Source organism: Staurois parvus, unplaced genomic scaffold (genome assembly GCF_062004578.1).
Source record: "Staurois parvus isolate SC_StPar_1 unplaced genomic scaffold, SC_StPar_1.0 ptg000020l, whole genome shotgun sequence".
Taxonomy (NCBI): Eukaryota; Metazoa; Chordata; class Amphibia; order Anura; family Ranidae; genus Staurois; species Staurois parvus.
The window spans coordinates 1,621,482-1,645,642 of record NW_028317816.1 but is presented as its reverse complement, the minus strand read 5'-3'; the positions used below and the strand labels follow the sequence as shown (position 1 = coordinate 1,645,642).

At 38.3% G+C, this 24,161-nt stretch overlaps 1 protein-coding gene across 2 annotated transcripts in view; it reads left to right on the top strand.

The window, feature by feature from the left end:
• ELMO1 (engulfment and cell motility 1) overlaps positions 1-24,161 on the top strand; it is a 533,930-nt gene that overhangs the window by 246,328 nt on the left and 263,441 nt on the right. For both annotated transcript variants that reach the window (XM_089687036.1, XM_089687028.1), the window contains 2 exons: positions 3,403-3,507; positions 11,255-11,363. In XM_089687036.1, the coding sequence (XP_089543162.1) occupies positions 3,403-3,507; positions 11,255-11,363 (214 nt within the window). The remainder of the gene's footprint in view (positions 1-3,402; positions 3,508-11,254; positions 11,364-24,161) is intronic.

The following is a 24,161-nucleotide window of genomic DNA, read 5'->3' as shown; positions in this document are numbered from 1 at the left end:
AGGCAGGGTATTCATACACAGGTATACTGAGCTGCTCAATGCAATTTGGCTTCAAGAGAGGGCCACTTGCTCTGTAATAACAGGGTAGTCCACAGTGACAGCAAGATCAAATCGTGCAGAAGGTTATTACCTATATTAAGCATCCAGTTCATGCAGAGGACAATAGAAATGGCCATTTAACATCTAGTTGCACATATTTAGGTCCTAAATATTGGGTATGACCTAATTATCTGCAAATTAAGACATACATTGCCAAATAGGTCCAATTATTGGTAAAATATGTATTTATCAACCAGTAGTATAGTGGTTAAAGAATCAGTACTTTTATTTTTTAACTATAAATCTTTATTAAATGATTTTTTATCACTAAAGAGACAAACCATTAAATCACTGTAGCAGTCAGGTGGTATTCCAAAGGAGAATACCAAAAAAGGAGATGATCCTACATAGAAATATTGGACAAAAATGGAATATGCCTTAACATAATCTAAGTTAAATAGATCTCCTTTTTACTGCTTGATGTTGAGATCAACACCCATATAGAAACAGGGGTGTGGAAATTTTTGAAAAAAACTACTTGTCCTAACCTACTTGTCCCTCACGACAATCTACTTGTCCAGATAAAAAAAAATAAAATGTTTTAACCAAAACCATATTTAATTCGGAGATGATTTTAGGAATGTCTGGGGCTTTAAAAACAAAAGAAGCTTTATGGCGAATTACACGTGTAATATTTTTAACATTGTGCTGTTTATCTCCACCTCCCCTCCCTGCCTCTCTCCAGCACCACACCCGGGGACTAGCAGGGAGGAGAGAGACCTTGCAGTGTAATCAGCACTGATTGGCTGCTCATCAGGAAAGGGTGGGTCAGGGATTATACTTTATCCCTTTCACTGCCAGAGCCATTTTTGCGTTTTTTGCACACGATTAAAAATATAATTTTAGGCCTGAAGATTGCATAAAACCCCCTAACATGATATATTTTCTGAAAGCAGAGACCCTAGAGAATAAAATAGTGGTAGTTTAAATTTTTTATGTCACATGATATTACAGCAAAATTTCAGCACTAAAAAGCAATAAATTGACTTATTTTTTTGTAAAATATAAAAGATGAGGTTGCATCGAGTAAATAGATATCCAACATGTCAAGCCTTAAATTTGTGCGCACTCGTGAAATGGCAGTGAACTTCAGTACCCTATGTTTTCTATAGGTCCATATGTTTAAAGCCCCTTATAGGTCACCAGTTTAGTGTTACGGAGGAGGTCTAGTGCTAAAATAATTGCTCTCATTCTGGCGTGCGTGGCGATATGTAACATGTGTATCGCAATTGACGGTTTCATGTGTAGGCGCCCCTGAGTGTGCTTTTACGTTTGTACATGTGTATATGTGGGGGTGGGGGCCTCAATATTTTTTTTGGGGGGATGGTATGTGCTTGGGTGTAACTTTCATTTTTTACAATAAAAAGTCCCCTATGTGATGATTTTTGGTGACAAGTTCTCCTTGAGACATCCACAATCTAAAAGACCCTGGATGTCTCCCCTCTGTTCCACTGAATGTAATGTGGTGCACACTGGACCATAATACATTCTTTCCTGGGGATTGCGTTAAAATCTCTCAGCGAGGACCTAAAAGTGACATCGTAACGTCACTTCCGGGTCAGCACAAGAAGGGGAGGGGAGCTGACTTGTCCTCTCTTCTCCTTCCCCTCTAGCTGACGGCGAGCCGGGCCCGCAGATGGGCAAGCGGAGCCCAGGAGACCTCACACTGGGGGTGCGGAGAGGCTGGCACTGTGTGAAGCAGTCGGCGGCAGCGCTGCCACCGATTGCTTCACCTGACAGGTGAGCCCTGCTGCTAAAGGTAGAACGAAACTACTTGCCCGGTGCCTGGAACTACATGTCCCAGGCGTCGGGCGATAGGAATCCAACATCCCTGAGAAACAAAGTATTGAGAAGCTATCAAGGATAAAAGACTGGAACAAATCAAGAAGCTGTGGGAATAATCAACACTAGGGAAATGGGCAGGGAAAAAAGAGATATAACAGGTGGAAGTTGCATTATTAATCAGATACAACAAGACAAGTAACTAATAAGAATTATGGTACTATTACTGTACCCATGAGCATGGAAAAGAATTGGTATCTAAACATACAGCAAAAAGTAAACAGAACTATTAAGCTCACAAATATAATGAGCCGAACGTTATAGCGGCATAACCATGCCTGGAATTCAAAGTGTAGTTCTAGAATTATTCAACAAACAGTCCCAGTTGTTGTGAACTCTATTCCCATCATTATGAATAAGAGCATGGTTACTTGTATCCATAATGATTGGAATAGATCTCACAAGAATTGGGACTGTTGGTTGAAAGAATCAGTACTTTTATAAATAATATTTGGGAAAATGTCTGTGACTTATTTTTTTTTTTTATGGGGAGAGAAGCAGTTTTGATGCAAAGAAAGGCCTATAGACATCAGTGGGCATAAGTAATTTTTTGTCTTTAACAACTTTGGATTGTCATTGTATAACTACCCAAAAACTGTTATTTTATGTGTGCATTTTATACTTTTCTAATTAAGTAAATCTGTTATAAAAGGATTATATGACCCCCCCCCCCCCCAACACTGTGGTCTTCCTTAAACTACTATCTGACTGGTTATGTTTACCTGCTGACATCAGTACTGTCTTAGTTGGATACCTGGATCAAGTGTGCAGCCATCCACATTGGTAGCCTCTCACAAGTCACCGCTGCAATGTCCTTGGGTAGATTTTATGGTTTATTTACTAAACCTGGAGAGTGCAAAATCTGCTGCAGCTCTGCATAGTATCCAATCAGCTTTCTTTTTTTGTCAAGCTGAAGTTAGAAGCTGATTGGCTATCATGCACAGCTGCACCAGATTCTGAGTGCTCCAGTTTTAGTAAATCTGCCCCACTGTCTTCTGGGCATGTGCAGAAGGTCTCCATTCATACATACAGGAAGGGTTTAAGACTGTTCCATGTAGGAACATAAGCAGATGGTGCCAGGCACCAGCAGTGGTTGAAGCTACAACCAAGTCCACCCAAGATGTTTCAACTTTAACTGCAGCTTTAGTAGCTTTAGTAGCAGCAATGAGGGGAAAACATTCTTAACATTGATTTTTGCCTTCCAATTTATTTCACTTTATTTAATTGAAAATGTTCAAAGTGAAAACACTCATCCCCAGAGGAATAAGTGAAACCGAGATTTTTCTTTTAGCAAAATGTCAATGGGAGGAAAGTGTTGCAAATGGCTCAATCAATGTTTTTCAAAGTTTCTCTGCTCATCAGTACTTAGCAGAAACCCAGCTGAAGTGGAAAAAATAAGAATTTGTAGTAATTGTGTCTGATCAAATAGTTATAATCATATCTTTGCCTTATTGTTTGCAGAACAATGTCAACCCAGCATTAGATTTTACCCATACTCCTCCAGGAATGCTAGCTCTCGACAACATGTTGTATTTCGCTAAACACCACCAGGATGCCTACATACGGGTAAGATCTTTTTCTGTACATTTTATGTAGCTAGTTGCTTCTTCGGACTGGTTTCTGATTAATGTATGATTTGTATGTGGGTGTGGGTGCTATTCGGACACTAGCCTCTAAACTTCTGCTTTTACCTTGTAGACAGGGATTGACCTAAATGTCATAATGTGCTGAAGTTTACATGACATGACATGGCATCAGTTACCCTTCACGTCAGGGTCCCCATAGGAGTTTACATAAGGATCCCTTTCAGAGCCCCCCTTTCCCCCCTATCTTTACATCAAAGTCGATATCGAGATGCCTTTACATCAGGGTTCATGTTAGAGTTCCCTTTACTCCAGAGACCCAACTACTGCTTGCAAAGAGACGCATAAAAATGCAATCTGGTCCTTCTGCCTGCCTACACTGACTTTGGTTGATTCTAACCACCCTACCCTCAGCTGCTACCAGCTGTTTAAGATTCATGAGTACCTGAGAACTTGCCTCTTATCCACGGCCTTACATTGTTTACTGTCACACAGTCTCAAAATAGGACATGATCTTCTGTTCACACATTCTCTCAGTTCTAGTTGCATGTTTCAGCCTCATCTGATAGGTGTGAGGTCCTTCAGGCAGCTATTTTTGCTGCAGACAGTCCCCAGTTCTCTGTTTTTCTCTCCTGGTCCTGTTAGCTTTGATTGCAGCGTTGGCCACTCTTCAGTTTACCTGTTATTTTTTCAGGTTTCTAAGGTTAAAGACTGCCTGTGTCCCTCAGTGTATGAGAAAGAAAATTGGATTTTTGCACTCCCCATGAAATCCTTTTTATTGAGTCCATTGAGAGACACGGCTTTCACCCCTCTGTTTATGATCATGATAATGGTACTACTTTGCTTCAAAACTGAGACATGCTGGTAGTAGGAGGTATTATCCTGGGCTCACCTACAGTTTTTTTTTGTTTGTCTTTAACTAGTACCTCTATGGGTGACAGTATATTCCAAATGCTAAAAACTTCCTATGTCCTTCAAATGACTCCAAGAGTTTACGAGTGCAAAAATCCTGTTATTTTTGTTGCATAATTTTCATGTCTATTGGCTCATTATTGTGTGTGTCTGGAGTTTCTATTATATTTTCCAGAGGTTGGAATCTTTATTCCTTTGACTTTTATTTACTATTAGCCTTTAAAAGCACCTATACTATATGCTATATTTTTGGTGCAGATAATTTACATACTTTTATTGTTCCTTTTATCAATGCATATTTATGCTGACATGTTGTAACTTTCCTCATTATGCAAGTGAGCAATGAAAGTTACTGTCCTGTTGCAGCAATTTATTTTACTGACAGACATGCAGGGTTCCTGCAACTTCCAGTGAAGTCAGTGTGAGATTATGTTGTGTCCCTGGATGGTTATAAAAGCTGAATCTGAAAAATGGCTGCTTTACTTGGCAGCCACCTTGTGAACTATCCCATATGCCAGAACCTAAATTTTGTACTGTTTGACATTGCTACTGTATTTTGTCTCACTAGATTCTCTCTAGTGTATATGCAGAATATATATAATGATTTAATATTGTTACACAATTTAGGTTCTTTAATATAAATCTTCAATAAATCAGAATAAAAATATTTTATGTTATTGACTTATTAAAATGGTTTCTTTGGTTAAATTAAAGCATAACTGTACAATACAGTTTTATCTCTTTTGCCTATACCCCTTAACAAAGACAACCCCTACCTTTTAAATGCAGCAGGATTTTTTTGACCACATCCACAAAATATTATAGGATCTCCCCATACTGGAGATCCTTGGTAGACAGCTTCATAGAAGTCTACGGGGATTGGCTATGCAGGCATAGCCAGTACCAATAAGACTTTGGGCTTTTTGGAGACTGCTCTATAGAAGTCTGTAGTGATCAACTGCACTTGCACAACCAGTGGCAAAAAGGCTGTGGTAGTCTAGGAGAATGCTCCTTAGAAGTTAGTGTTACTAAGCCCACAGCAGTAAAATCAAATCTGTATATGCAGTAAAGCATGGTTGTTATACTCACTGTGGAACCTAAGGGGTTAATCCTCCACATTGTGTAAAAAGGCGGTTTGATCCTGTCTTCTGTGATCATCTCCTTCTTTTACTGTCCCCAGCCCATCTGCTGATAGTACAGAGCTCTAGGAGTCACTCTGCACATGCTCAGTTTAGTGTGTATGGCTAGAGATTTGTTTTTTCTTTGGGAGGGTGCATGTGATCAGCACGGGGCCAATCACCACTGTCCAGGCAGAGGGTCAGGGGTTATGCAGTCTCATAGGACAGTCAGAGGAAAATGAAAACTCCTCCTACAAGCTTTTACCAGTGCTCAGCAGGACACTGATAGAAGTTACAAGACTGCTATATACTGCTGATGAGAAAAGGTATTTAGTAGTTTATATTTAATAAAATAATTGCATTTCCATGTTATGTGCACTGTGGGAGACCAGATATAGTGAATGCAGGGTCCTGGGTTTTGTAACACTTTAATAGGAACTGACTGCACAGGCACGCTTAACAGAAATAGGATTGCTGATGGAAAATGTGGAGATTTGCTGCAGGGTTCAGACATCAGATTCAGATATGTCTGCATCTAAAGCTTGGTACACAGGTTTCAGTCAGTGTGTACGCCTATCTGTCTGAAAGAAGCCAGCTAACGACTTTTGTTGAAGGGCTGTGCTGGAAAACCAGCGCCCGATCAGCGCTTCCAGCCAATAGCTGTGAGTGCTGATCAGTGTATTTTGGTGGGGAAAGGTCCCCATGTAAGAATACAAAGACACAGTGGGAGAGATCAGTGCATCAGCTAATCAGCAATCTTTCAGCTTTTTTTTCCTTCAACCTGCTGGTTGAACAAAAACAATCAGTGTATAGCCAACTTAAGGCAGGGAAAGGGAGGGGAACTTTCATTAGTGAGGTTAGGGAAAAAAAATAATTGTAATTTATTTGAAAATACAGTTAATCATTAAATTAAGTATTTCCTGAAATAATTTACTCATTACACACTTTTAAAGTGGTTCTAAAGGCCGAAGGTTTTTTACCTTCATGAATTCTTTGCATGAAGGTAAAAAAAACCTTCAGTGTGCAGCTCCCTCTCCCGCTATACTCACCTGAGACAAATTCCAATCCAGCAATGTGTATGAGAACAGAAGTTCTTCTGGGTCTCTCCCTCATTGGCTGAGACACAGCAGTGGGAGCCATTGGCTAGTAAGAAGGGAATATGGGGTGGGACCGAGCCACGCTGTGTGTGTCTCATAGACACACAGAAGTGGCTCGGAAGCAGGCAGCTTGCTCTGTGGGCACTCAGCAGGGGGGAGGGGACCCGAGAAGAGAAAGATCAGGGTTGCTCTGTGCCATACTTTTGTAAGTATAATATATTTGTTATTAAAAAAAAAATCTGAACCTTTACAATCACTTTAAGACAATACCATGTCATATCTGACAAATTACAAGACCAAAATTCCACACAGAAAAATAAACATGCCACCAGTCTTTCTTTTCCTTTCTCGCTTCTTTATCTCCTTTCTTTTCTCCTTACCTCTTTCCTGTCTTTCTCTCTCCCCTTTCTCTCTCTTTTTTTTTTTCTCTCACTGGGGGTGATTTACTAAAACTGGAGCACAAAGAATTTTAGTAACCAATCGGCTTCCAGGTGTTCTTGTCAATGATTAATTGAACAAGCTGAAGTTAGAAACTATATTGCGTGCAGATATAAATAATAAATGAAACCAAAGCAAATGAATAAATAAATCAATAAATAAATCACAGTCCAGTAATGGTGCTCGCTGATTCCCAGTGCAAAAGATAGAAATGCGCACTAACCAGAAATGTATTAATACGCTGAAGTTAGAAACTATATTGCGTGCAGATATAAATAATAAATGAAACCAAAGCAAATGAATAAATAAATCAATAAATAAATCACAGTCCAGTAATGGTGCTCGCTGATTCCCAGTGCAAAAGATAGAAATGCGCACTAACCAGAAATGTATTAATACGTTTCTGGTTAGTGCGCATTTCTAACTTTTGCACTGGGAATCAGCGAGCACCATTACTGGACTGTGATTTATTTATTGATTTATTTATTCATTTGCTTTGGTTTCATTCATTATTTATATCTGCCCGCAATATAGTAACATCACACAGCGCTGCATTTTCTTTATATATATATTTTTGGGACTTTTATGTGTTTTCCTTGAATGTTCAGCTGCTGACCATTGGAGCGCTCACTGTATTTTTTATACTCTCATGAAGTTAGAAACTGATTGGTTACTATGCACCATATTCTGTGTGTGCGCCGGTTTTAGTAAATCGCCAACTTTATTTTCTCACCAGTCTTAATAAATCATCCCCTTTTCTCTCCTTCACTCTTCTCTCATCCCTCTTTATCTCCCTCTGTTTGACCAAGCCCTATGGAAACAATTAGAATCCAAGCTCAATCTTTTTGAAGAACTCCGCAGTCACAACAGAACTAAAGTTTCCAAGTTGTCCGTAAAGAGTTTTGCTTTAAAAGATTTACACACTTGTTTTTATTAACAGGTTTTAGTTTATTACGCATTTCAGTGTCAGCAGTTTTCATGTATTTATCCGCTAGGCAAGGAGAAAAAGACAGACACATGAGACTAGGGCAATACATCATTCTTGTCTTTGGAGAACAAGTATATATTTTGTTTTGCACAGAAGCCAGTATAGAAGCACCATTGCCAGCAGCATCTGTATAGATAATGTACATTTTACCCAATCTGTTTGCCTGTGTTTCTTTCTGGTTGCCTGTTTCATTTTTTAAAAAAATGAATGGGCTGTCCAGAGTTTGCAGTTTGCATGTGTCTGACTCACCAGTCTGTGTGGATGGCAGGTGATGTATATGCAGGTCACCTACGGCTTGAAAATGGATCAGCATTCACCCACATCGTGCACATTCACTTCTTTTCCCTGAAGATCTATTTTTAAGCAAGTGAACCACAGGATGAAAATGCACATCATTGTTCCTGGAATACCTGGTGTGAGCACCATATAAAGATACACACATATGCTATATTATATTTTTTTTCTATCTTTAACTGGCACTGAACCCCTGCTGTTGCCTTTCAATCAATGTGGTGCTTTTTGAACTGCAGAAAACCTTGAGGATGCATTTCTAGCAGAAAAGCATCAGTAGAAATAGGGCACGTTCTGCTTTTCGAGGATGACTGAACACGCACAAAAGGCCTTTTTATGATCTAATAATAGCAAGTCAATGTGCTGCATCAGAACACACATTTAAATGGGATGGATATTCTACATAATATATTATATGCTATCGTCAGATTCCTGTAGCATTTCCAGGAGTGACAAGGACAGTAACTCTATACTATCTATTTATTGTGTTTATCTATTACATTTTCTGCTTATCTCTTCCTTCCACATGTAGCCAGTATCACTAAAAACAGAGCAGAACAATGATGTAAAATTGTATGAATTTTAATAGCTTAGATTATATTGGTAATTTTACACACAAACGTATATTTCATCTCTGGAAATGAGGTCAGGGTGTCAAATGGTCTAGATTAGTTCAATAAGCTGTGCAGGTATAATAAATGTAAGATTCAGCTGGAGAACACAATGCTTTTATATAAGTTGTGTATGATGTAGTATGTAAAAGCTGCTTTAACATAATCTATTGTTTTCTTAAATTGTTCTAAAGACTGAAGGTTTCTTACCGTTTAAGCATTCTGTGCGTAGAAAACCTTCAGGGTGCAGATCCCCCTAATACTTACCTGAGCCCAATCCTGATCTTGTGATGTACACAAGAGCAGCTGCTCTATCGGGACTCTCTCTCTTCATTGGCTGAGACAATCACAGCCAGGGAGGAGGGAGGGAGGGAGGCAGACGGGGGGGGGGGGGGGCTGAGATGTGCTCTGTGTGTTTTCGATAGGCACACAGAGGCCGCTCAGGAACGAGAATGCATGAGCGCACCCAGAGCAAGCAGCTTGCTCTTGGGGAACTCGGTAAAGGGGAAGGGCTACAAGCGCCAGTGGGGGACCCCGGACGAGGAGGATCAGGGCAAAACCATTCCACACAGAGCAGACAACTATGACACGTGTTATTTTAAAGCCTTTAGAACCACTTTGAATATGTGTCTTTACTGTCTGAATTCTAATATGTTTTGTTGTTAAAAGATGGTGAAATTTAGTAGTATTTGGTATGTATTTGTCATGTAGCACAGTGATTCATTACACAGTGCTCAACAATAACTGGAAATCCAAAGTTTTCCATTTTTTATCACACTAAAAATGAAAATGTGAGAAACCATGGCATGAATGGAATGGAAAGGGGTCAGAACTGTTTATCTTTTTTTCTTGCTGTCAGTTTCCTCTGGGAAAATCATATGGTATGTCACCACAAGTTTTGTTTTTGAAAAAACTTTTTTGTTAATTTACATAGCAGCTACCAATAATACGGAGCAACATTTTTGGATATCACATGATCCTTGTAATAGGTAATCCATGACCATTATTCTTGCCTTGTGAAGGGATCCTTAAAGGTCCCTAAATGTTGTACTGTAAATATCATGGGTTTCTATGTAAACCAATGAAATTGTCTTCACAAAAGATGACAAAAGCACAATGGTAATATATGATATAGAGATCAATAGCAACATCCATTTGGCATTACAGCACCCCACATACAATATGTTCCAGCAGACCCACCTATTTCCATTGCCCTTCCATTGCCTGCACTGCCTCCCATCTCCTGTAGCAGCCAGTGACTGACACAGGGGAGCTTCTGCTTCTTGATCACGTGACCGCACCCAAGCTGAATTAAAAAAAAAAAAGAATTTACACTACACTCTTTTATAAGAGGAGAGTGGAGGCAACATTTTTAAGCAGACTTTTATTAGGCTATACTTCCAATTTAAGGGATTTTTTTAATTACTCTCTTACATTCTTGTGGTTCCATCTTCTTTTTTTTTCTATTATATTACTCATAGACTTGTATTGTGAGAAGGAACAGAAAAGCACAATCATTATCTAGTGCTGTAAACCATTAAACATAACCTGCATGTTTAATACGCAAATATGGCTGCCTCTATATACATAAAATTAATTAAAACAGGGTTTTTTTGAGGCATCAGCATATATTGAGAAGACTAAAAATAACTTGCCAAGTTTATACTTGCCCATTTAAAGTGGTTGCAAAAACTTCCATATATCCAGTGAAGTGACTGACCTCAGATGATACACAGAGAGGAATCAAAACAAATCATCCTACATAAGTTGTACCTGTCAGCAGTCTTCTCTTCTCTAAAGCCATTCAAAGTGCTGAATTTTAAAGCTTGTTTGAAAGTTTTTAGAAAAAAGAGGGTGGCGAGGTGGAATTTCACTCTGCAGAGCTCAGTGAGCTCTGACAGCTGATTGGAGGAAAGAGACATGCCCCCTTTCACATAGCGAACAGGAACAGGTCTGAGGCTGTCACTCTGCTGGATGTTCCTCCCTTGTCACCATTTTTCTCTTGGTGTCAGGAAAACTTGTCAGAAATGACTCAGAATGCTGATAGCAGAGGAACAAAGCAGAAGAGAGAAATGACACGCTCTTAATTGAAACAAGTACACACCACAGAGGGATGCTTTGTTCATATTTCATGTCTGAGCTTTGCAACCACTTTAAATAGAGTTTATGAATTAAATAAAATTGCTGTGTAATTCAGGTCTTTAAACTAAAAAGGAACCTTGATTGGAACTAACATGCATATTTTACTATGTTACAATGAAATTTATATTTTCAGATTGTATTAGAAAACAGCAGTCGAGAAGATAAGCACGAGTGTCCTTTTGGTCGTAGTAGTATAGAACTTACCAAGATGCTCTGTGAAATCCTCAAAGTGGGAGAGCTACGTGAGTACCTGAATTGATGCTTTTTCACAATTTAACAGAAAGTGGCTTTGAATGTTACTTACACCTTTCCACATGGGTATACTGGAGCATTTTAAAACCGTTTGCTCAGCATGTTTGACATGTTAACCCATTTGATTTTATTGTAGGTATGTATCTTTGTCTTTGCCTATTTTGGTAAAATGCTACCTACAGAAGTCAGATAGTGTTTGGTCTGTAGGCATGATTTAGTGAAAAGTCTTTCTATAACATTTATACTTTTTACACCAGTGAAACAGGGAGGGAAAGCACTGCTATCCATTACTGGTGCTAAATTATCTTGGTGGGGGGAACAATAGGAATCATTTGGCAAAAAAAACCATGGCAAATCAATTATTATGCTAAGGACCATCAACCTGAGGATGCCTGGAGAGAACTTGCTGTGCATACAAATTTATGATTGTTTCCACATATGACTTATACCTTTAGACAGTTTTAGAATGTCTTTGTAAATACAGATTGTTACATTTCTATTGCAGTCACATAGTTTGATAGTCTTATTTTGGAATATTATTAAACATGTTAAAAGGAGCCTGAGAGGATAACAGTAAGGTGACTGACATTGCTGCCTTCTTTTGAAAGTGTATAGGACTGTCATTCTTCAGTCTCAAGTGAATTACTAACCTAAACCAAGCATGTGCATATTCAGTGTTAGGATTCAGGTGGGTCTGTCATCCTACGTCTATGTTGGGTTTATAGAAAATTAGCCAACAAGAATTATTTTGCCATGGGTAGAACCATTTACGCAAGATCATATCAGTTTGAAATTTTAGGACCCGTAAAAAAAAACTCATCAAAACCCAAAATGAACATTGGATTTGTATATCTGAATTTTCAATAAGCGTGCAACGAGTAAGAAAGATGTGCAAAGTGCAGGATCTATCTAGTAGAAAGTAATATTTTACTTTCCTGAGGTTGTGTAGATGTGTTAAGTGCATTTTGTAAATCTTTGCATACTCTTGTAATAATGTTTTCAAATATTCATGGAACAGCTACAGTTAAAATTCTTGGCCAACTGTATTTGACAGTGGGTAATTAGGAAAGACTTTCTGGTATAGCCATGGACCTCATCATCCCACTAGGTATCTCAATGACAATTATAAACACTTACATCTTTCAATTTCTAGCCTGTTCTGGGAATAAAAGATAAATAAAAGGCAACACAATGTTTTAATTCACATTTTAATAAATCATGGTTTCTGTGTAACACATATTTTACATTCAAACCAGTCTTTTATGAGTTTATAGTTTATCTTGCCTTCTTGCATTGCTATTTCTTCCACTTCTGCTGAAAATTATTAAAGACTCAAATTTAATCAGCCTTAGCACATTATTAGCCAAGCCTATGGATTAACCATCACTTTCTGGATTTATCTTCTGTAAAATGTCACTGTTGTAATGTGTATTGATTTATAAAGATGTAAAAGATAACCAGACAACAGTATGCATACAAATTGTGTGCTGTGCTTCAAAGCCCTTCATAGATTTAAAATGATTCCAATTACGTTTACGGCTTTTTAGCACAGTGTCAAAAAGAACTATGATCTGATATGCTATGATTTCAGTCCTGTTATTCTCACTGGTACTTTGTATACAGCATACTCCAGTAACTCATATTTATTGCTGCATTGTGTGTCCTTGGTTTTCATTCTGCCTAATGATGCACCAGTGTAAATCTGGAAATATTTGTGGCTGCTTTTGTTTTATTTTTTTTTTTTTTTTTAACTGCCAGCCATTAAAGCTGAACTATAGTTTCAAAGAAGTCAGTCAACAGCCAGTCAACAGTAAATATCTTCAAACATGACATGGGATAAGCATAGATATATACTCAGACAGAAAAAGACAAAAATGTTTAGCAAAAAAAAACAGGCAAATTCAATGGACCACTCGGTCTTTTTCAGCTGCCACTATTCTATGTTTCTAAGTCTTGCTGTCTATTTATGGGGCTGCTGGACTGCCTCTTATGGCAGTTTACACTTAAGAATGCAAACAATAACTTCATTTTTGGTAACATATCCTGCCAAATGAATAAGGGTTTAATTGTATTATACATGAGCTATCTACATATTGCTCGCCATGCTCTTGTACAGCATAGGGTACATGGTTACATTTGCTTGTGGCATAAATGTAACCATGCAAAAATGTAGTGTATGGCTGCTCACCAAAAATGTAATGTATTGCTGTTTACCATTCTTTAAATTTTTTTTAGACAAAGCATATCTTGTAACTTCCTGTGTCCTAAACTGAAATCTCAAACAATTTTATTAGCCTTAGGGATATCTTCTGTGAACTACGCCCCCCCCCCTCCCATTTAATAGAGATGAAGAGAGGGGGAGGCCTTCATAGTCCAGATTAGGAAAGCCTAGGGTAACAATACTGTTCTTCCATAGATACAGTAAAGTGAGTAAGTGTTGTCACCCTAGCATAGGAAGTGTGTTACTGGTAGGATTGGCTACCTTACTTTCCAAAAAGGTGTCATTTGGGGGGGGGGTATTTGTACTGTCCTAGCATATTACGGCCTCAAGAAATGAGATGGGCCATCAATATCATATTTGATAAAATATTAAAATTGTTTACATATTGTCACCAATCAGTGTTCTTTATCACCACCACACCAGTTATATGATGACGCTGTACTGCACTGGTGACAGTATGTAACAAACAAAGTGTGTAATTTTTTGTCACAATTTTTTGAAAAATGAAGTAAAAAAAAAAATAATTTCAACTTCAAAAAACTCACCATGTCTCTTATGAAATACCTTGGACTGTCTGCTTTCCAAAAAGGGGTCATTTGGGGGGTATTTGTACTGTCCTGGCATTTTAGGGCCTCAAGAATTGAGATGGGCCATCAGTACATCCGGAACGATCAATTTTCAAATTCATATACCATAGTTTGTAGTCTATAGCTTTCACACAGACTAAATAACATACACTAATTTGGGTTATTTCTACCAAAGAAATATAGCAGAATACATTTTGGCCTAAATTTATGACGAAAGATTTTTTGTTTGCAAAATTTTATAACAGAAACTAAGAAAGACATGTTTTTTTTTTCAAAAAAGTTTGAGATTTTTTCGTTTATATACTAAAACATGAAAAAACCCAGTGGTGATTAAATACCACCAAAAGAAACTCTATTTGTGTAAAAATTTATATAAATTTAATTTGGGTTGTATGACCGAGCAGTTGCCAGCTAAAGTATGCCTGTGATGAATAGCAAAAAATGGCCTGGTCATGAAGGGGGTAAAACCTTTTGGAGGTTAAAAAGAAAACTATTGTAGACACCATATCCAAGGACTGATAAGCTGCAATATAATGCATTTTTTATTTTGGGGTTTTGATGTGCTTTACCTGCAAAGTTAACTTGAAGTATGTCATCTTAGAGTGGTCATGTGATTTCTTAGGTCATATTGTACACACTGCCGGCCTAGAGGCTAAGTAGCTTATTTTGCCAACAAAGAAAATGTAGCTATTACTAAACTGCATTTAACCTTTACTATAGAGCGAGAGAATGAGATTATTATTCTACTTAGAAAAAAAAAGTCATTTTGGACCTGATTATGTTGCAGCAAGCCATTTAATTGAATGGACAAGACCATTCCTAACATGAGGTTACAAAAATACTCTTCTTGAGTGATCACATTCTAGGCTGGAGACAAGCAGTCTCGTGTGTACGGGCACATGGATAAGGTGTTTTAGGACTTTATTTATGCCAGTCACATTTTAGCAGTTTCCTGGCTGCCATGTGCTGCTAGACTCCCAAAAGGGGAAGTTCCACTTTAAGGACTGCTCCCCCGCTCCCTATTAAGCCATTAAGGATTGGCACCTTTGGGGGGGGGAGCGGGTCCTCGAATTTCACAGGTATCCGCTCTCACTTCTGGTCCGATTGCCTAGGCGACCAGAAGAGGAAGGTGTCCTCCCTCCCTGTAGTCTTTTGGCACACGTGACAGGTCCCAGAAGACTACAGGACCATTCATGAAGCGCGGCACTACTCGCGCATGCGCAGTGGGTACCCGGCTGTGAATCTGCAAGCTGTTACAGCCGGGTAACCACACTGAAGATGCCGGCCTCCTGGAATACAGGACGGCCAGTGAAACGGGCTGCGGGGGACACACCGTGGGACTGAGGGACAGGTAATGGCTGTTTTTTAAAAGTCAGCAGCTACAGTTTTTATAGCGGTGAGTGGAACTCCGCTTTAAATTGTTTGGAAATATACAAAGCCAACTCCCCTTCTCACTGACCCTACCCCTTTTCCTAATATCATGGCTGGTACAAAAATCTGCACTGCCACATCACACATATGGAAAACAGAAATATGCAACCCTTGGCGTTAGAGACAGAACCTGTCAGGGTTATCCTACACAAGGTGATCTTTTGTGCAAAAAAATTCAATGTGCATGATAAATTATAACATTTTAGGCAGAAATTATAGAAAAGATCTTTTCTAATAAGACTAATAAGAATGAGAGATCTTTTGAAATTATTTTCCAGCTTGTTCTGTTTTCATTTTCAATGATCATTTTCAAGAGATGTCAAAGCAAGTAAATATTTAGAGTGCAGAGAAGCTAACAACCAAAACTAGGTCTGCTACTGTTTCAAATACAAACTGCATAAAAGGACTTATTGCACTAAAACTGTGTAAGTTCAATATTGAATAATATGCAATGTAGTAATTTATAATACTTGTGTGTATTGCACTACACCTCCTATGTCCTAGTAAGTTATAAACATTCAAATCCTGACAGGAACACTAGAAGCAGTTGCACAAAAAGCACATGTGGGCATTTTGGCCTAGCCAAATTAATGTCACAGATCTAAGTAACACTATTGTAAATGCCCCATAATTACAATGTAGTGTCACCTTTAAATAATAGCTAAACCCAAGAACAAAATGGATTGCTTTTCATATTAGGCCTTGGGTGTGGTGGCTGCATTATTTTTCTTTTTTTTTCAGGCTCAGGACAATTTCTGCAGGTGCATAAAATGCATGACGATCCTGCCAGAAGTCCAGTGAGCCCCTAACTTCCTGTGTACAGAACTGAAATCTCAAACAATGTTATCAGAGTTTACAGTTTATATATGTGAACTACAGAACATCTCCTTCAATGTTAAAGGAAAGGGGATGGAGGGAGATGTTCTGTAGCCTTGTCATAATGTGACAACACTGGTCTTCCATAGGTACAATATGGTGAGTAAGCGATGTCACTGTAGGATAGGAAGTATGTTTTCTACATGGAATAATGGAATACACCAGGAAAAAAGAAAACGAATGTAGCTAACACATATGTGGATTAGTAAGCTGCAATATATAACATTTTTATTCTGAGGTTTAATTATGCTTTAAACCTAATCCTGAAGAAGGCAGGCTGAATATTGGTTAAACACACTAAACACTTGCTTCCAGTATGGCCAGTAGGTGTATTAATGATGCATATATTGCTTCTAATTAGACTGCATTTCCCAGCTTGCTTTTCATTACAACTTTTTAGTCAATGAAAAAGCTGTTTTATCAGTGTAACTAACGTGTAAAACATGATTATGTGGACAGCTTGTCGCTAGTCAGTTTTATCTTTTGTGCGTCACACTTTCTTGAAAAGCTATGAAAGTGGATTGAATGTCAGCAGAATGTCCACAATTACATAATCTCTTTTCATTTGTACAGGGACAATGGGGAAACTGCAAATTTCTAGTCTTTACATGCTGTATTGATGTTAAAAGAAAAGGTTGCAAGATATATAACTTACATTTATATAACTTTGCTTACATATGATCAGATAGATTTGAAAAATTGACCATTAGCTGTACAATACAAGTGTCTACCTCACTAGATTTAAATTAAATGCATGGGCAATTTTCTTAATTATACACATTGTAAATTCTGTTCAACTGTAAAATTTCAGGTATAAAATGACACAAGCAAATTATGAAAAAAGGCCCTGAACACATAGAGAAGACTGCGTTGCGTACCAGATTGTCATATATTTTATTTCAGTTTTTCTCAAGCAAGGTTCTGTGGAACCCTAAGGTTTCTCCAGAACCCTAAGGTTTCTCCAGAGGTTGTCAGGGGTTCCTTGACAATTTCTGCCTTTTACAAAGAAAACCAATGACAACATTGATCTTTTTAGCTATCTGTAAGGTGGGTTTCTTCCCATTGTAAAGAGCATAATTCCCAGTAACCATTGCACTAATGTACAATGAATTGTAGATAGAGTAATTATTAGCAACGGTTCTGTGAGGCCAGAAAGTTCTTTCAAGGATATTTCCATTTTAAAAAGTTTGGGAAAGGCGGTTTTAGATCATCATACTGCTCTAGAATATGAGTGCACATACACTGGCAGTTTTACCTGTACCCAGACACAGTTCACACCCTTGGTCTGGTTCCTTTGTGTAGTGTGAGTGCTCTGAACCCAGATACGGTTAAGGATACCGTGCCTAGGACCGCTTGGTAGAGGTGGTCTGGAGCACAGTTCACTTGAAGTCTGCTTTGTTTCAGTGTGAGCGCAAACCATGCCTAGGCATAGGACTTTTTATAGATCACCGAGCACTGAAGCAAGGATCACTGGTTTGGCTGGCAGAGGTGATTAGAGCACAGTGTTTGGGCAGACCAACAGGGGAGTGGGGAGGGAAGACGATTGGACATGGTTAGGTTCAACCATGCCCTGTGTGAGTACACTCTATGAGACCAGTGTGATAAACTTTCCTGTAACTGTGACTTTATGTCCAAGTCACCTTCTCTATATCTGTTCCCACTGCTGCCCTGTGTTTTGCTGGTTGGTAGTTTATAGAGAATACAAGACTACAGGTTAAAATTTTAATAAATGTTACTGCACTGTACTGAAACTTGTAGGCAACATAATGCAGTGAGGACATAAGCTTTTTCAGCAGAGACTAATGTGAATAGTTCTGTGTAGCCTTATAATCCCTGCATATGTTGGCATGATAAAAACAATATAGATATCAATAAAAACTGCCTAGGTATTCTTATATCCTCAAAGTTTGAGCACTGGAATACAATAGTCCATAATGATCAGTCATATTTTAGCACAGTATACAATGATCCAATACTGTTTTATTGAATTAGCTGACATGTTATATTATCATCAAGGTCAATGTGAACATTTAATAATCAGTATGTGAAATTTCGGTAATTTAACCTTATAAACTAATCAGATATGTGAGAGAGTGAATCACTGAATAATTTAGGCAAGTAATAGGTTTTCATTTTCTAATGTATAATTGACAATGTAAATTACTATTTAATATGCAAAGTGGGAGCATGAAGGTAGCAAGTACAAACGTTTATGATTTCAGAATAGGGGATATTTCATACTGTAACAGAAATATCTCCTATTCTAAAGTTATCATATCATTCATCCCGCACCTTCACCTTTCACGCCTAATCCAGAGTGCAACAGATGCCATCAGAGACACTGCACTAATCTGAAAGCAAAAGTGACTAGCACATTAAAAATAATTCTCACGTTTTTACTCGCATATCAATAACAAAACATGCAGTAAAACCAACAACATATTGTGCACTCGCAGGCCCGCTTTCCTAGGGGGACAGACAATGTGCAAGCAGAGTGAACACATACACACCCACCAGTAATCAAAACACAGCCCACATGTGTACCTGAGGTCTTCTAATGCTCGGTCCTGTTCACCTTTTTACTTATGGCACAATTATGTCTAAACCTAACCACCATATTAATCACAAGTCATCCAAAACTACAATATTACCATGGGGAGAAATAGCTGGAAGAGTGAACCACCAGACTTAAACATAATGCGTAAATGAATGGGAAAGTACATTACTTGCCCTTTGTTCATTCCTGCTGTCCGAAAAAACCCCAAACCTGGATGTTACAAAAAATCCTGCTTGAAAAGTGCTGCTGCACATGTCTGTGCATTCCACAGATTGGAAATTCTTCACTGGTAAGCTATAAGTAGCGTATTGGATGTAATGCTGACCAGAACTAGAGAAAAAAAAATAACAGATGCAAAAATGAAAAACCTATTGAAAATGGCCAAAAATGGAAATAAATATGAAACCATATTCTAAATATGATGGAGGAAAAAAGTGATGTAGTGAGTGAACCCAAGGCATCAAAATACTACGAAAGAATATAAAAATAAGAATTAGTTTGAAAATAGACACAAAAATTAAAAACCTATTGAAAAGTGCAGAAAATGGAAATAAATATGAAACAATATTCTAAATATGATGGGGAAAAAGTAATGTAGTGCGTGAACCCAAGGCATCAAAACACTATGAAAACAATATAAAAATAAGAATTAGTTTGAAAAATTCAACAAAATATATTAGACAAAACTGAGTAAAACAAAATAATAAGGAAATGCTAATCAAACTGAGCAACTAGAAAAAAACAAAACAACAACAAAAAAAAATCAGGGGGTGGGGTACCTTGTTTGGAAAGCCTCCATAAGTGACAATTGAATAACTATTCTCCTATCAAGACAAAATACTAAAAGGAACAGGAGTGGAAAGATACTTAGAAGTGACCGCAATAATATTAAGGCCCCTCAGGGCCACCATCTGCAAAGTATGAATCCAATATTATTCTTATTGAAGAAGTATTTGATTTCTGTGACCATCTTGATTTGAAGCCGGTACATGGTCAAAGACCATGCTTCTGAATGCATGAATATGATGATGGGCTTTCACAAAATGTATTGCACCTGGTTTATCCTGGTTGATTGGTTTTAGCAGAAGGTGGCACTTGAGTGACAACCTAACGTCACTCCTGTGCTCCTGGAAGCAGCATTTATTTTGCAGTGTTGTTTTCCCACTGTATACTAATGAGCATGGGCACTTAAGCAGATAGATGCAATAGTTAGTGTCACATTTGAAGTATTCCCTAATATGATACATAGTACCGAGGTGGGGATGACTGAATTTCAGTCCAGAAATCATGGAGCTGCACACATTGCATTTATAGCATCTAAAGCAGCCTTTTGTATGAGACATCTGAAACTGGTTTATCTGGTACTTATCTGCTGGGTGGCTCCAGCTAGTAGATATTTTAAATTCTGATTACAGGTTTACACACAAAGTAAGTCTCTTGACCTCAGGACAAAAGGATTAGCATCACTCTATAAAATATGATGAAGTGGTTTGTATGAAAGGGACCTTTATGGGTTGGGGGTTCCAGAAGATTTGGAGGAAAAAAATCTCTCAAACTCTTATGAGCACTGGCATTTTTTTTGTCTTTGCAATTACCTCTCCTCTCCTTAGCTATGCAAGGTAATGTTGACAGGGTAATAAACAGGAAAATCCCAAAAATAGTCTTTGTAATCTTTAACTAGTCTTCTAAATCTAAGTGTAGTTCTAGAATCACAAGAATGTGTCTTAATAGTTAATGAAAGTCATATGCCTTTTAGGGGCCAATTTTGATTTTAATAGGTATTACATCCAACTGGAAATGACCTTGTTAGAGTCTTTTTCTTTTCCCTTTACAACATGAACTAATCAAGATTATTCAGAAAACCTATAAGCTTACTTGCAACATTGATCTAAATGCAACATTTTGTGGCTGAGGTAACCATCTGAAGCATGACTACTCTGTCCAAACCAAATTGCTTTATGGAGCAATCCCTTTGAACATTAGCAAAAAGGCAATTGATGAATGTCAGTTACTAGTAAATACATTGATCTGGTCCTACAACCTGTATAATCCCTCCCCAAAAGGTTGAATGGGGGCATTTGATGGTAACATGTTGTGTTCTATTTTGTAGAGTGGGGTTTTTCACCATCTGTGACTAGTAGGTTCAGGAGAGCTCACTAAACACTTCATTAATGCTTTGGAATATGCTCTATTAAAAGACGGGTGTGCCTTTTATATCAACTTTCCTTAAATCCACCTTCTCAGTGCACTGCGCTGAGCTGTTCTAATATTGATCGTCCCCTATAACCACCAGCAGTGATCATTCTGTTTTGTTGGCAGGGAAGGCTTCCCACCAACAGAACACAGTAGAGCTGCGGAAGGAATTCCCCCAATCAAGCAATTTTCTTTCCTTTCACCTGGTGGACGGGAAGAAAATTACATAATCTATGGGCTGCTTTAGTCAGCTGCAGAGCGCTTTTACAGGTCTGGAGCCATCGCACAGCCTCTGGAGCAAAGATAACCTGGAATGTTACCTTCAGGCACTGGGCTTTTCAAGTGGTTCTCGCCAGTCCCTTGCTTTACTGTAGTTCTAACTGGCAGAGCACTCTCAAGGTCTAGGACCATGGTAAGCCTTTGAAGACTGTCTTGTCCTATATACTGTACTTTAGCAAGGCAGTCTATAAATCAACACCATTACTTTACCTATCCATTGGTTTTTGCGAAAAGAATTAACCCTCTGAGAAATAAGTGCTGTGTCACTAGTTACAGTGTCCCTTGTGTGCATATTCTACACACTCTGTAATCACCTTTTTAGTATGGGGAAGTTCTACCTGAAATGTTTCCTTTTACTAGAGACATGCAGTTTTACCTTAGTTTCTTCTTGCTCAGTGATTCAGTCACTTCGGCCATCAAATCTATCTCCCACTCTCTGCAGCTTGTTTGTTAGAACCCAAGTTTTTTTTTTTGCATGTTTTAATTAGGTTGCCTTAGTTTAGTAGTGGAACATGTCAGATCCTAATAGGAAGGGGAACAATCTTGCTGCTCAGGATCCACTATAGCCTGATTGTCTGGATCATTGCCCCCTACTTGAAACCACACACTCCTTGGAGTCTTCCTTAACCTTTTCAGGTGTGCTTCTCTCCTTTGCCTTATCCAGAGAGGCATTTACCCTTTACTAGTGTGTGCTATTTGATTTTGGGTTGTTTCTTCTGAAACTGGTCTCCATCCTTATGCCCTGCTCCTAAGCATCCTAAGGAAATCTACATTGTTTTACATCTCTTCATTGCTTTACATTTCCTTAGCATAACCAGAGCCATTAGAGTATATCTTAAGGCTATTGCTCCAGTAAGACAGATTCCCTCTTTGTCTTGTTTTCTAGACCTCATCCTGCTTCAAAGTCCACCATTGTACAATGGATCTGAAATTTGATTGCAAGGGATTACATTCTCAAAGAGAAATCTCCTCCTGCACGTCTACATGCCCATTCTACCAGATCAGTGGGTGTTTAATTTTTTTTCACACCAAGTGTCAGTAGAACAGTTTTTTAAGGCCACTGCCTGGTCTTTTCATACTTTTTTTTAAACTTTAACTAGGTGGACGATCAGTCTTCTGCTAAAGCTTCTTTTGGCTGCAAGATTCTTGCAGTGGTTCTCTGAGGTTGGGTCTTTTGACCCTTTTTGTTGCCCACCCTTTCTATTCTTTGGTATATTCTGACTGTGTTCTGAACTGTGTGATTGTATGATGTGAGCATGGAGGCTTCTCAGATGGAATACATGCACTGACTCCATTGGGAAGCACTTAGCCCTGCTGGATCTGCCTGTCCCCCTCCTAGGTTACTGGCGAGTATAGTAATCTCCATCAGCGTTCACAGCCGCAGTTGCAACTTATCTGGATTACAGTGGTAGCCACAACTGTCAACTTTATTGATGTATAAAAAAATGCTTTTCATTTTCTGCACAGATTGCATGATAAATATCACTATAATATACTTTTGAATTTGCACATGCAGGTTAAATTGTTGCAGAAGTAGCAAGATTTTGGATTTAATCATATTACTCCAAAATTTGCATGCTAATCAGGATAAAGTATTATGCAAATTGCATCTGGAGCTGAATGTAATAATTTCAGCAGCCTCCTAGCATAATTACAGGAAGCTAGAATGTAAACTATGAAGGTGTGATTTCTGATGATTTAAAGGATTATAATTTTCACATACATGACATTTTTTAGCTCAGTTTCAGAGTAATTGTAGGATTTTTAATGATGTCTCTGAGGTCTTCGCTTAAGCCTGTAGTAAATTGTAGCTTTGAGTAAAACTAGTAAACATTTTTTACTGAGTTGCATTCATGCACCTTGATCTATTAATAGCACTTCATATAAAGTTTTCCAGTTGCAAAACTAACCTCCTCTCTGGTGCTGTTCCCTGCATGAAATTCATTCTACTATTGTCTTCAATCCAGAAGATTAAGGACATACAGTGAGTGAAGGACCTAAGACTGGCCCCCTAAGAGAGCATCCATGATGCCCTGCACCATGGATGCTCTGTTAGGGGGCCAGTCTTAGTGGTGATGCAGATAGTCATGCATACAGTACTCTCTGCATTATTGAGGACGACCAAGAGGTCAAGATGACCCTAAAGACATTTGAAAAAGAGAAGTATAAGAAAAAAAAATATGGGGGCCTGTGGGGGTGGGAGTGGACAAGTGGCTAGGTGAGGGGGGTGACTGGAATTGGGCTTTAACTTCCCTAGCTTTGGGAGTCCAAAATTTTAACTCCCTTAACTTCAAAACTATGCCCTGCTCCCTAAGTCCCACTCACTGCTCCTTGTTCTGAAATGCTCTCAAAATAAATTGTGTGAAAGGGGAGTAGCCTTAAGATTGTTGGATGTTGTGCCTTTTAATTGGAAAAAAAAAAGTGGAGCCTCCTATGTAAGAATATTACTTGTAAAAATGTAAAAAGGCTGAGTTCATTGTAGGCAGTACGCTGTAATACAATGCTATGCAAGAAGCACAGTATCTTATGTTGTTGACAAACATGGTTGCCCTATAAAAAAAAAAGAAACCATATCTTGAGATAATATATTAGTTACATTAAGGTTATAATATTTGCATACTTTTACATAAATTAATGAATTTCC